At 43.8% G+C, this 14,772-nt stretch overlaps 1 protein-coding gene across 4 annotated transcripts in view; it reads left to right on the top strand.

Annotated features, from left to right (window-relative positions):
• TLN2 (talin 2) overlaps positions 1–14,772 on the top strand; it is a 443,808-nt gene that overhangs the window by 293,683 nt on the left and 135,353 nt on the right. For all 4 annotated transcript variants that reach the window (XM_029237651.1, XM_029237653.1, XM_029237652.1 and 1 more), the window contains 7 exons: positions 4–117; positions 2,607–2,715; positions 3,481–3,689; positions 4,244–4,342; positions 8,584–8,751; positions 9,980–10,274; positions 12,881–13,047. In XM_029237651.1, the coding sequence (XP_029093484.1) occupies positions 4–117; positions 2,607–2,715; positions 3,481–3,689; positions 4,244–4,342; positions 8,584–8,751; positions 9,980–10,274; positions 12,881–13,047 (1,161 nt within the window). The remainder of the gene's footprint in view (positions 1–3; positions 118–2,606; positions 2,716–3,480; positions 3,690–4,243; positions 4,343–8,583; positions 8,752–9,979; positions 10,275–12,880; positions 13,048–14,772) is intronic.

Below are 14,772 nucleotides of genomic sequence, written 5' to 3' on the forward strand. Positions count from 1 at the left end.
CAGACCTCGGCCCAGCAGGCCCTCATGGGGACCATCAACACGAGCATGCACGCTGTCCAACAGGCCCAGGACGACCTCAGTGAACTTGACTCCCTGCCGCCTCTCGGCCAGGATATGGTAAGTGTTGTTCAGTGTTTTTATTCGATGTCTCTGCCCTGGCAGAAAACAGGGTTCTGTGCTCTGGCTGGATTCAGTGAGGTGAATCTCTGTCTCCAGCTAGGTGAGTTGGAAGTCCGTATTTTTTCAAGAGATGGAGTCTCCATCTCTAGGCTGCACCACAGGAGGAGAGAATCATAGGGTGCTACGGGCTGTTGGCAGTACCCCATAAGGGCTAAGAACTTGGACTCGAGTCATGTCATTTGGACCCAAATTCCAGCTCTACTGCTCAATGGCTGTGTGAATCTGGGCAGCTTACTCTCTCTAAGCCTCCATTTTGTCATCCCTGAGTAGGGCTGTTGTGAAGACCCAACAATCCAATCATGTAAGGAGTTCTCGGTCCCGCACCTAACACATAGTGAGAGCCCGGTGAGTGTTAGCTGGGTTTGTTGTTAGTATTTACCAATGGTTCACACACTTGAGCAAGCATCGCAGTCTTTCAGAGGGCTTGCTAAAACAGATTGCTGGGCCCCTCCCCCATTGTTTCTGACTCAGTAGGTCTGGGGTGGGGCCTGAGAATTTGCATTTCCAGCAAGTTCTCAGGGGCTGCAGCTACTTGTTCAGAGACCATGCTTCACAAACCACTGGGTTACTACTATTGAGCTTTTCAGCGAGGCAGGGCGATTAGCTGCCTTCCTGTAGCTGCTGCTGCATGAAATTGTCCAGCCCCTTGCTACTTAAATTGTGATCCACAGGCCAGCAGCATTGGCAGCACTTAGGATCTTGCGAGAGGTGCAGAACCTTAGGCCTTACCCCAAACTTCTGAATCAGAATCTGCATTTTAGTAAAGTTCCTAACTGTTTTGTGTACACACTTGCAAACCACTGGCTATCACTGTCCTTCCCTGCCCTGCTTCACACGTTAAAATCACCTGAGGAGTTTTAAGGACGAAGCCTAGGGCCCAGGTCAGACCAAACAAATCAGTGTTGCCGGTGGGTGGGGCCTGGGTATCAGTGGGTTTTCATCTCCCTATTGTGATTCTGATATGCAGCCAGGGTTGAAGACCACTGCTTTAAGACTGCCTGGCCATCGTAGGGCCAGAACCAAGACACAATTTGTAGCCTCATCTTGTCCAGCCAGGCTAACTGCCTCCAAGTTTTCCCTGCTCGGTGTTTTTCATTTGTGTACTTGTGTACCTGCAGGATGCAGCATCCTTAGTGCTGTTTCTCCCAGGCCCCTGAAGTCATTAAATATTTTGCTTTGGGGAGCTTGAGAGTAAAAATACATATGGCAGACTCCCATATCCAGCACATTTGTGAGAGAAAGTTTTAAAATATCTGGATTTAATATCCTTGCTTCACCAATTTTCAAAGAGTTAGTATATAAAATATTTTAGTGCTAGACATACGCTGAACCAAGATTAATATTTTGGGAATGTTTTGGGAAGCAGATCAGCACCTTATGTTACCATAGGATCATCATTACCAGTGTATAAATGAGCATTTATTGGCTAAGACCAGAAACAGCCAAAAACAGAATTTGCTATTTATAGGGTCAAATGAACATGAAGTATAAGAACTAGAAAGGTTTTAAAAGACCATTGAGTGAGATTCCACAGTAGAAGAAATGAAAGGCACAGGAGTTGGGTGAAATGTGCTCGAAGTCATATCATTTGTTAGTGGTAGAGCTGGATCCAGAGCAGGGGTCTTGACAACCACCTCCCAAAACCCTACCAGGAAAGGTGCCACGTCAACATGACATTCACCTTGTGAACAAAAGACAATTGCTACACTGATAGAACACGCATGAGCTAGAACACCCTAATTCTAACCCCATTCTCTAAAAAACAAGATGAAGATTAGCAACAGTTGTTGTTGCCACTGTGCGGTATTATTATGAGATACTAATTTTTTTTATATATATAAATTTATTTATTTTTGGCTGTGTTGGGTCTTCGTTTCTGTGCGAGGGCTTTCTCTAGTTGCGGCGAGCGGGGGCCACTCTTCATCGCGATGCGCGGGCCTCTCACTGTCGCGGCCTCTCGTTGCGGAGCACAGGCTCCCGACGCGCAGGCTCAGTAGTTGTGGCTCACGGGCCTAGTTGTTCCGCGGCATGTGGGATCTTCCCAGACCAGGGCTTGGACCCGTGTCCCCTGCATTGGCAGGCAGATTCTCAACCACTGCGCCACGAGGGAAGCCCCATGAGATACTAATTATTTTCAATTTTTAAATTGAATTTACCTACATAAAGCCACAGAATTTTTCTCTCCAAGATCTTAAAGAAAACATAACGTGAGTAAAAAGCACTGAGAATTTACATGCCATTCAGCATGAGTGAATGAGCAAGAAGCCTGTTCAGGACATCGTTCAAGGTGACTTAAGGGCCTCGTTGGTGCTGGCCCAGTGAAAGTAGTGTGGCCAAAACGCTGGTCTCATTTTATGGCACAACTTCTCTGGTTTCCTGGGCAATCCTGTGCAGCAGTTTTGTCATGAAGTTGTCTGGTTTTGCAGGCGTCTAGGGTATGGGTTCAGAATAAAGTCGACGAATCCAAACATGAAATCCACTCTCAAGTCGATGCCATCACAGCTGGAACAGCTTCAGTTGTTAACCTCACAGCCGGTAAGTCCCTGAGGGATTTGTGGTGTATTGTGGTTTTGTTAAAAACAAAAGCTCTTATTCTTTGATTGAAACAACAGATTTTTCCTATTCTGAGAGGAGAGTCTATTATTAGGCCCTCACAATGCTTCAGACATTTCCTCCCACTGACCCAGGAGAAATGTGGTGAACATCTCATACCTTTTTGTCTGTGTCATGCATCATCAGTAAAAACCACTTATCCAGCTCTTCTCATTGTTCGCCAAGCTGCTGGACATACTTCAAAGTATAGCGAGGCCAGTTTCTCCCTTCTGAGAGCTTACAGTCTCAAAATGGCTTTAGATGACTAGCCATCATGGGTGCCTTCTTCTGTCTTGTCCAGCCATGGTCTCCTCTGTATAGCACGACTCCCAGCCTTGCACTGTCACATGAGAGCCAGGGAAGACCTTGGCTTCACCAAGCAGCGTTGCAGTGTTTCAGGGGTAGAGTTGACCTCTCCAAGCGGCTGACCTTGGAGCAGCCTCCTGAAAAGGGCCGTGAGATGCTGATTCTTCCTTGGGAATTTTAAAGGTGCACATGCTCAGTATCTTAATATATGAGGCCTCGGGGTAAAAGGACCCCATGAAGAGCAGTACCTTGGAGATGGGGAGACGTCTGACTCCTGCAGGATGGGGGCGTCGTTGGTGGGGGCAGGGTTCTGCTGCCAGTGTTACCCTGTTTCCTGTCAACCTGGGCTCCCCTCAACCTTCACCACCCTCCTTTGATGGTGATGGTCCTTCTCTGTCCCAGGTGACCCTGCAGACACCGACTACACCGCTGTGGGATGTGCCATCACCACCATTTCTTCCAACCTGACGGAGATGTCCAAGGGCGTGAAGCTGTTGGCGGCCCTCATGGACGATGAGGTAGGCAGCGGGGAGGACTTGCTCAGAGCTGCAAGGACCCTCGCCGGGGCCGTGTCGGATTTGCTGAAAGCTGTGCAGCCGACTTCTGGAGAGGTGAGCTTTGGGACCATCAGTCACTCGGGTTCTGATGAGGGAGGTGCAGCCTCTGGGTCCCATGCGGTTCTTGCTTCCTGAACTGTCCCTTCCATCCTGACGACTCACGTTCCCACCCTCTGGGGTTTGGAGTTGGTGAACTGCGTGCAGAAACCATGGTTCAACCTTTGAGACTGGTTGAGCTCTTAGTAGGAAGCCTCCTTTCCCCACCCAAGGGTACTTGATTAGATGTAACCTCAGAAACTAACACACATGACCAATACACATTTAAGGGGGATACAAGTCTGTACTCTAATTTCCTACCAGCTGAATGAGGCTCATTATTTGAGCATTTCACATCTATGCGGCCATTGCTGGTTTGTGAGCCACAGGCATTTCCTTGCATAGATTCCACCAGGACGTGGATGTCTCCCGTCTGGCAGATAGTTCAAGAGTCTCACTGAGGTGCAGGAGGAGGCCATCCTGTAGGATTCTTCTTCCTGCACTGCCCTGTCTGATGACGCTGGGGAGGCAATGCATTCTCTTTCCCACTAAGATGTGCTCTGTGTTCGTAGCCTCGACAGACAGTTTTGACCGCCGCTGGAAGTATTGGACAAGCCAGTGGAGATCTTCTGCGGCAGATCGGAGAGAATGAGACTGATGAGCGATTCCAGGTAAGATATTTGCAGCCCATAACCTTGGAGCCTAAGCGATGGCCTTAGACCCAAGCAGGGAGAAGGTAATGAAAAACTGAGTCTTCCTTGAGGAGACAAAAAAAAAAGATGAAGGTGGATTATCTCGGAGTGTGATCTTTATGTGTTAAAGAAAAAGAATTTTTAATTGAAAGACTCATTTCACTTACATCGTGCATCACCACTTTGAAACACTTACTTAGCTGTTCTCACTAGTAAGCATGCTACACTTTCTTCAAACACAGATATGGATGGAATAATGTCACAACCACCCTTATACCGACCACCCAACCTCTAGAGTTATCAACTCATGGCCAAGCTTGTTTTATCTATTTGGGGTGGTTTTTAATTGCATCATTCTTTTTTTATTCTTTCTTTTTTTTATGAAGACATTACTTTTTTAAAATGTTTTTATTTTTTACCTTATAAATTTATTTCTTTATTTTTGGCTGTGTTGGGTCTTCGTTGCTGTGTGCGGGCATTCTTTAGTTGCGGCAAGCGGGGGCTACTGTTCATTGTGGTGCGCGGGCTCTCATTGCACATCCAGTGGCTTTTCTTGTTGTGGAGCACGGGCTTTAGGCACGTGGGCTCAGTAGTTGTGGCTCGCGGGCTTAGTTGCTCTGCGGCATGTGGGATCTTCCCGGACCAGGGATCGAACCTGTGTCCCTTGCATTGGCAGGTGGATTCTTTTTTTTTTTTTTTAATATCTTCATTGGAGTGTAATTGCTTTACAATGTTGTGTTAGTTTCTACTGTACAACAAAGTGAATCAGCTGTAAGTATACATATATCCCCATATCCCCTCCCTCTTGAGCCTCCCTCCCATCCTCCCTACCCACCCCTCTAGGTGGTCACAAAGCACCGAGCTGATCTCCCTGTGCTATGTGGCTGCTTCCCACTAGCTATCTATTTTACATTTGGTATGTCAATGCTACTCTCTCACTTCGTCCCAGCTTCCCCTTCCCCAGCGGGAGGATTTTTAACCACTGTGCCACCAGGGAAGTCCCTAATTGCATCATTCTTGAGTTCACATGTAAGAGTGAAAACACGGGCACTCCCTTACACTCTGCTCACGCATAGGACAGGCTTTCCTTTGTGTTTAGAGCTGGGTCTCTTGTCTGTGTCATATCCAAAACCACAAGTGTGGCAGTCTTTTTTGTCACCCCTTTTTTTTTTTCAATACCAGGGACATGTCCTCTGGGGATCAGCTGTAGCCACTGTTTGCAGCTGGCTGGATGCACTGCCGGCTCAGACAAGATCTCAACCTGTTTGCCTCTATTCCCAGACCCCGCAGATGGGGTGCGGAGGCCTTCTGCCAGGGATCTTCAGGCTCAGATGAACTCTTCACATACTTGTGGGCAGATGCCTTTCATTCCTCATCCTCCTAAGTCTTCATTTTACAAGTAACATACAAATACATTCTAATTAAACTGTTATAGTTTGAGCCCTTGTTCTCTGGAAGATGCCCTTTTCCAAATCCTATGTCAGGTTCAATGTTTGGGATTTCTGTAGAATTCAGAATTAAAGGATCATTCAACTTTCCATTAGCGTTCAGGTTGCTTCAAAGGGGGCAATTTTGCTTGCTATTTTGTCTAGAACTGCCGAACTTCATCACCTCAAGATGTGTCAGTTACGCTGAGACATGGTCATGTATGTTGTGGATACATGAAACATGTACCTTCTCTACTCTCCACATTCCTGGGGTGCTGGGAACATAGCACTCATTCAGATCCTGCAATACAATGAGACATTCAGTGCATGAACATTCATGTGATCATGGAGGCTGAGACCCATAAAGAGTGGTAGGAGTATTTCTGGAAGCCATTTCTGTGCTGGAATGTCCAATAATAACTATAAACAGAATTAACTGTAGACCACATAAATACATCTCAGTAAAGCCAAGCTAATTATGTCCCCATCCTGACTTCCCCTTAGTCAGATCCCCAAACTACCCTTGTGTGTCCTGTGCATTCTGTATTAGAGCAAGTAATTTTTGTAGGTAGGTACCTACTTAGGAATTGCGTAAATACGAGATCCATCTGTTGGTTTACTCGGCTTAATTATCTTGATGCAGTCAACTTATTTTCCAAAGTGTTTGGGAAGATTGAGAGGGAAGTCACAGTCCTTCGTTAAGGCATCTCGTATATCCTTGAGTATGTATGTATGTATGTATGTATGTATTTTTGGCTATGTTGCGTCTTCCCTGCTGCACATGGGCTTTCTCTAATTGCAATGCAAACTCCGCCTCCTAATATCTGCTTCTATGCAGACATGCTTGGGAAGCAGGTTCAAGTTTAGGGTCGGTCCTGTGGAGGCTTTCTTAACAGGGGAAGGCCTGGCTTGAACGTTTCCCGTTCTCTAGGTAAACACCAGGACAGTAAGGTGATCCTACAGCCTCCTCCAGTTATGGGTAGCCCCTGGCTTACTGACATTGGATTTCTTACTCTCTATTTTTCTGATTCTTGAGATCCTATCTTGGAGCTTTTTATTGAGTTTTCAATGTACTGCATGTTCCCAGAGTTAACAAAGATTTATTTTACATGAGCTGCATAATAGTGGTCTTGTTGAAAAGTTTGACAAGGGCCTTGTCAGCAACTATAGCCATAGTATCACGTTCTTTTTCTAACTGTATTTTTTTTTTTCTGGGACAAAATTAATAGGAGGAGCAGGATTTCTATAAATGAGTCTAACAAAGCCCTTTAGAACAGTCAAGAGTTTGCATGACCAAATCTTGGTCCCTGGGTGAAAAGATGGATCCCTATCAAGGGAAGGAATACTTTGACCCATTTTGGGAAGACTGCTTTTAAAAATCTTGATAATAATTTGTGACATTCAAATTTTGTTTTCACTGAGCATTGAGATAGATGTCCAAGAACTGTAACTTTGCAGACCATGTTGGGAGCAGTTTCTAGAAGTTGTATGACAGATGAGTGCCAGTCAGATCCCAAAGGCATCTTCAGCTTTCGGCACCACAGGCTGTGGTTTTCCCTTGGACATCCAGTAAACACCAGAGACCTAAAAAAGGCTGGACCAAACTGTTCCTTTCAGGCTGCTTTGTTGTTGTCCGTTTTAAAAGCTGCTTATTTGGTGGATTCATGGGTTTCTGATTTGCCTGGATAAGATATAGTCTTTGCTCTGTATAAAATTGTACAGGCTAAACACCCTTCCCAGTATATCTTCTCATAAAATACCTTGTTGTAAAGACTCTGTGGTGCCCTTTGCATTCAGAATCAAAAGTGCTTTTCATTATCTGATGAATTAATAAAGACTTCTGACCACACTTCCTCTGGGAGAAAGCCTTGACATGTTCAAAATAATAATGGCTTATATGTTTGGGAAGGCATTTCCAAACCAAATAAATGACCTTCAGTATTAAAAGCCAAGAAGTGAATTAAACGTAGCAGTGGTGATTCTTCAGGTCACAGAAATGGGTGACACATCTGATGGGCTAAGTCAAAGGATTCTCCATCCTGCAGGCAGAAAGCCTTTATGTTGGCTTGAAGCATAAACTGATCTCTAAAGGCGCAGAGCTCCTTGCATCTTCAGTGAGGTCTTCTTGTAGCTGGTTTATTTATGTAAGCTCCCTTTCCACTTTTCATAATAATTAATCTCCATCCAGAAGGCTACAGAACACTGAGAATCACTTATGTTCAGAGCATTCACGGGCTCTTGAGCTGGAGGTGCTATCCGTGCATGTTCAACGTTGCCCTCTGGAGGCCGAGATGTGGCTGAATTTCTGATGACAGCTTGGATCTTGTGCAAAGTAGAAATCAGAAAAATAAATTTTCAAGTTAGAGTGGGGCATGATGATGGAGGCCGTGAATTTTATCCTTCCTGCTGCTCATAGTGTATATTTTCAGCTGATCCACCACAGACTCAGGAGATGTTGTCAAGATCCTAAGTGTTGTTTAAGTGCACAAATGTGAGTCAGTGGTTAAAATACAAGCCTTTCCCTCACACTAACCTATTTTGGATTGAAACCTATGCTACTTAATGTATAGGAGACTGTGTTATTAGGATGTAAGTCTCCTTCCTTAATTAGCTCTCAGGCTAACTGGACATTTCAGAAAAATAAATGGAAAAATATTTTTCTAAAGTACTGAAGGAAAAAGGTCAAATGGAATTTTAATAAAATGTTTAAGTGGACCACCACACTTTACTTTCAGGCTGTGAAGCGTGATTAGGAAAATATGAATGACTTTTTTTTTTTTTCCCTTTTCTTAGGACGTCTTAATGAGTTTGGCCAAAGCTGTTGCCAATGCTGCTGCCATGTTGGTACTAAAGGCAAAGAATGTTGCCCAAGTGGCTGAGGACACAGTCCTACAGAACAGGGTGATTGCTGCCGCCACCCAGTGCGCCCTCTCCACCTCCCAGCTTGTGGCGTGTGCCAAGGTAAGCCAGCTGGCACCCCAGCCCTTTCTACAGAGTGTCACACGCTCTTATCTGCCTCCAGGCATTGGGAGGAGCCAGGGGCAGAACTTGTTAAAATTGTCTAAGACTTAGAGCTTGCTTCAGGTGTCTTTTAGGTGACATGACAGGATTTTAGTATAAGGTGTCCAGTTCTTTAATCATTTTTTCCTTGTTCAAGTCCTCAGGCAGTGGTCCTTTTTGTATCTAATTGCCATTTCTACATGCCAATTGCTGTGTCGCCCCTTTGGACTTCTCAGTACGTCTCCTTTACCCCTGTGCACAAAGAGCTCTTGGATTGTGCAGTTACAGCATTATATATGGGTTCAGTAATAATCCGTAGAGTCCATGGGAGCCCTTTCTGCACTGCACAGAATCAGAAGGAGGTAATGATGAAGTTCATCGTTGCCAGTTAGGATGTACACCCTCTGTGTAATACACTGCTTCATTAAGCACCATCATCCCCGGTTTACTGAAGAGGAAACTGAGGCCCTTAGATGTTACTGATGACAGCCACAGAAATTGTAAGTGGCAGGACTAGGGTTGCAACTCGGGCCAGTCTGACGTCAGATACCCTTTCCACTCAACCATGTGTATCTTTGCTGAGATGACGTGTCACAAGATGGGAGCCATCTGTTTCTCAACCTGATGACATAACCTATTGTACAGATGTGTAATCTGGTTCAGCCTGGCATTTCTGGTCCTATCGGAGCATTTGCAACATCAGTCAGAGGGGTCACTGATGGTCTCCCTCCTGCTTTCCTCGTTCACCATCCTAGTATCACAGATTACTGACACAACTCCCCTAATCTTTCAAATAATTTAGAGGCAGAGTTCCAGGAAATATAATATATTCCTCTGGAAAAAAATATAATTCTTTTACATAGTCTTTATCTCAGCTCAGAAGACTCAATTCAGAGGTTCCTAAGAGCAGGAGGTATAAAGGGTAAATACCAGAAATTTCTCTCTACAGAAGTAGTCAGTAGTATCAGTGGTTGTAGAGCACTAACGGAGATGAAAGTTCACGGGCATCTAAAATCACAAAGTGAAATGGTGAAGTATGAGAAACCTCAGTGATGGTTTGGTTGAATCCCTGGTCCTATAAATAAGGAACTGAGGCCCAGACCACAGAAGGATGTGGTGGAAATGCTAGTGGGTGCTGGAGACCAGAGTTGTCCCACGGTAACCAAGACCCACTCCTGTCTCGCTTCAGGTCGTGAGCCCCACCATCAGCTCCCCTGTGTGCCAGGAGCAGCTGATTGAAGCAGGGAAGCTCGTGGACCGCTCAGTGGAGAACTGCGTCCACGCCTGCCAGGCAGCCACCGACGACACTGAGCTGCTGAAGCAGGTCAGCGCGGCGGCCAGTGTGGTCAGCCAGGCCCTCCACGATCTCCTGCAGCATGTGCGACAGTTCGCCAGCCGAGGCGAGCCCATTGGTCGCTATGACCAGGCCACCGACACCATCATGTGTGTCACCGAGAGCATCTTCAGCTCCATGGGCGATGCTGGTGAGGGGCTGGTCTGTGGGTGGGCCGGTCGGTTTAGGGTTCCCTGATGGTGATGATTGTGAGTGAGTCGGACGATGGTTGCCTGGACATCTGGCAAAAGGGCAAGTTCTCATCCGCCTCAGTCAGAGACTTCTTCCCTGAGGCTGGGAAGAAGATTTGAGACTCCTAATGTGCCTGTCCCAGCAACACTGAAAGACTTAGCGTTAACTAGGGTATCTTTATTTAATAATTTAGTTACACGGTAAATCCCTTTTGTTCCAAGAATGTCCACGTTGGATACGGTAAAGTTGGTGCAGCTACAGGGGTAGGCAAGAATGAGGCTTGGAATGAAGTTTATTATACTGACAGGTCCCACACAGGGGGTCACTGCGTGTCACACAGGGTCACAGGGGAAGCATCAAGTTCTGATCAGATGGCAGAAGACAGGATTGAGGAGAGAGCTTAGGCCACCAACTATGTTGGGATTTCTGTGGGAAAGGCAAGATGAACAGCTTAAGTTTGGCAAGTCTGAATAATTTCAGCTGGCTCTACCCTTATAGAGGTGATCCCTAGTTGCCTGGTCCGTGGCTCTGAGATGATGAAGGCAGAGGAATATTGTCTCCTGGGCTGTAGGGACCAGACAGAGGATGACTGGATTGGGTAGTTTACCACCATGCTCTTGGCTAGACCCTTTACTACCTCTAAGTATTGGCTAGCTCTGGGAGGGGCAGTCTCTTTCCAACCAGAAAGGTTTTTCTAAGATGTCAAACATCACGAGATATATATATATATATATATATATATATAATGTATGTATGTAAAATGCACCTTTTCAGTCTATTAGTTAAAAATTACGTCTCCCCAGACCCAGCCCATCACTATCCCATCTAAATCTCTAGAATTGACCACTTACCAATTTCTGTTTCATCTTTGCAGAAATGTTCAATCTTCCTACCGACATTTATGTGTATGTACAACACCCTCTTTCTTTTCATATTAATGGAATTCTGTTACACATACTCTTCTGCAACCTTTTTCACTGAATATACTAGAAAGTTTCTTCATGTTGACCTATACACTAATCTTTTTAATGACAGCATAGTATTCTATTCAATGAATGCATCATAATCTACTTAACCAGTTGTCTTTTAATGGACATTTAGGTGGTTTCCAAGTTTCTGTTTGTTTTACAAAATTAATATTGCAGTAACCATTCTTGTAAAAATATCTCTGTTTACTTTGGGGAGTATATGTAGGATAAATTCCTATCAGTTGAATTTCTGGGCCAATAAGTATGTACATTTTTTATTTTAAACGTGTGTGAAGTTTCTCTCCAGAAAGGTTCCACAATTTGCAACCCTACCAGGAGTTTGTAAGAAGTCTGTTTTCCTACTTCTTCCTCAGCACAGAGCAACACTTCTTAACGACTATATTTTGAAAGAAAATTACCTTGTGATTTTCTCTATCCTTCTTAAGTGATTTAAGAGATGGCACTGCTCCACACATCTGGATTTTTTGGTTCTTTTGTTTTTATTTTTTTTAATAAACTTTTTACTGTGGAATATTTTTTCTATATACAGTAAAGTTGCTGGGGTAATAGACTTCTCTTGTACCCTTCCCAGTTTCCCTCCTTTTTAGCATCTCCCTTAGGCCGCGGGACATTGGTCAGAACTGGGAGATGAGCATTGGTATGTTACTGTTAACTAAACCACGGACACTGTTCAGATTTCACCAACTTTTCACTAATGTCCATTCACTGTCCCAGGATCCAATCCAGGGTACCTTGAACTGAGCACTTTTTGATTTTCGTGAAAGCCTTTTTCCCCCTTAATGTTAATAATGCTTCGTCATCCTTCCCAAATGACCTTTCGGGGAGGAAATTGCTCATATTTGAGTAGTTTTATTTTTAGTGTTGCCGATGGTACCCCTCCCACTTCCAAAAGGAAGTTGAAATAGATAACAGTAAAATCCCAGCTACTAATAACAATTACTAATAACGAGATCAAAATCAATGCTGGGAAGGAAAGGGTGAGTAAATTGATAGGAAGACTGGGCCAAGGCAAATCTCAGCATTTGAGCATGAAACTGGGTTCTGTGCTTCCTATGAGTGAGAGCCAAGTGACACAAATAGAGTAGGTTATGTGATACCACTCATCTGGTGTTAGGTAGCATGCAGATTGACTCAAAATTTTAAAATATTTTTCCTGTGCACATTACTCAAAGAGCTCATTATAGGGGCTTTTGTGTAAGTGGCTTCTGACGTGAGGTAAATAAGATTTTCTGTATAAGTATTTACTAAGCTTAAATGCACATAATAAATCCACATAATCTTGTTCCCTGCCTTCTCTTTATAAAGGGTTCCTCTTAGGTTACTTATGTCATTTTTATCCCGCACAGTTAAAGACTGAACTTGGATGTGATTGGGGGTAGACAGGCCTGGCAGCCACAGGGAATATTTTTGGTTCAGGATCTGACTTGGCTTCATTGCTTAGGAATGGAGCATGGAGGCTCATTTCTCTTCGTCCCTTTTGCCAGAGGAATAGAGACAAGACTGTGCTGGCTCCTGAGGTTTCCCCTGAGCTTTAGGAAGCAGACAAACAGACTGCATCCTCTGTCCCACCCTCTAGGTGAAATGGTACGCCAGGCCCGGGTCCTGGCTCAGGCCACCTCAGACCTCGTCAACGCCATGAGGTCAGATGCGGAAGCAGAAATCGACATGGAGAATTCCAAGAAGCTCCTGGCAGCGGCCAAACTCTTGGCTGACTCTACCGCTCGCATGGTGGAGGCTGCAAAGGTAGTACATTGGATTTATTCAATTGAAAAGTGAACATCATTGAAAGTTAGGATTTGGAAGGTACCTTCAAGAAAGAGAATGGTCAGACGAGTGTGCATTTTTGCTTGTTTAAAATCTATATGGCTTTGTAATGTTTAACCTTCTTCAAGTGGGAAAAGGGAAGATCATGGAACACATGAATGAAAAAACTCTTTAGGGAAGTGGTGCTGACTCAGCTATAGACAACAGAGTCCCTGCTTAGCCAGTATTCTTTTTACATTGGGTCATTGCCATTGGCTTTAGTGAAAATGATGGTTAATTTCAACTTGAGATTTCAACAGTAAATTCACTTTGACCTGTTTTCTTCCTGCAGCCTTAATGTCACTTTGCCCTCCATTCGACTTCTCAGCTAAACTTCTTTCAAGATTTTGCATAGGTGACAAACTTATGGTTACCAAAGGGGAAAGGTGGGGAGAGGGATAAATTAGGAATTTGGGAGTAACATATACACACTACTATATATAAAATAGATAAACAACAAGGACCTACTGTATAGCACAGGGAAGTATACTCCATATTTTGTAATAACCTATATGGGAAAAGAATCTGAAAAAGAATATATGTATATATAAATATATACATAAGAATAAAGGCAGCAAATTCTCAAAACTCACCACTTAAAAAAAAAAAAAAAAAAAAGATTTTGCATAGGTGTTTCCTGCTTCACTGTTATCCAAAACCCAGTAGCTATTTATAGGAGAGTTTGAATAAAGAGTTAACAGACAACTTTGTGCTTTTTGACAGCTATCCTATGTCATGATGCTTCTTTTTTTTTTAATTTTTGAGTTTTATTTTATTTATTTTTGTATACAGCAGGTTCTTATTAGTCATCCATTTCATACACATCAGTGTATACATGTCAACCCCAATCTCCCAATTCATCACACCACCACCCACCACCACCCCCCATGGCTTTCCCCCCTTGGTGTCCATACATTTGTTCTCTACATCTGTGTCTCAACTTCTGCCCTGCAAACCAGTTCATCTGTACCATTTTTCTAGGTTCCACATACATGCGTTAATATATGGTATTTGTTTTTCTCTTTCTGACTTACTTCACTCTGTATGACAGTCTATAGATCCATCCACATCTCTACAAATGACCCAATTTCGTTCCTTTTTATGGCTGAGTAATATTCCATTGTATATATGTACCACATGTTCTTTATCCATTCGTCTGTTGATGGGCATTTAAGTTGCTTCCATGACCTGGCTATTGTAAATAGTGCTGAAATGAACATTGGGGTGCATGTGTCTTTTTGAATTATGGTTTTCTCTGGGTATATGCCCAGTAGTGGGATTGCTGGATCATATGGTAATTCTAATTTTTAGTTTTTTAAGGAACCTCCATACTGTTCTCCTTAGTGGCTGTCATCAATTTACATTCCCACCAAAAGTGCAAGAGGGTTCCCTTTTCTCCACACCCTCTCCAGCATTTGTTGTTTGTAGATTTTCTGATGATGCCCATTCTAATTTAAAAGCCAGTGATTCTTGTTTATGGTTTCCTTTGCTGTGCAAAAACTTTTAAGTTTCATTAGGTCCCATTTGTTTATTTTTGGTTTTATTTCCATTTCTCTAGGAGGTGGGTCAAAAAGGGTCTTGCTGTGATTTATGTCATAGAGTGTTCTGCCTATGTTTTCCTCTAAGAGTTTTATAGTGTTTGGCCTTACATTTAGATCTTTAATC

This window comes from Monodon monoceros, unplaced genomic scaffold (genome assembly GCF_005190385.1).
Source record: "Monodon monoceros isolate NGI ecotype Baffin Bay Population unplaced genomic scaffold, NGI_Narwhal_1 Super_Scaffold_21, whole genome shotgun sequence".
Lineage (NCBI taxonomy): Eukaryota > Metazoa > Chordata > Mammalia > Artiodactyla > Monodontidae > Monodon > Monodon monoceros.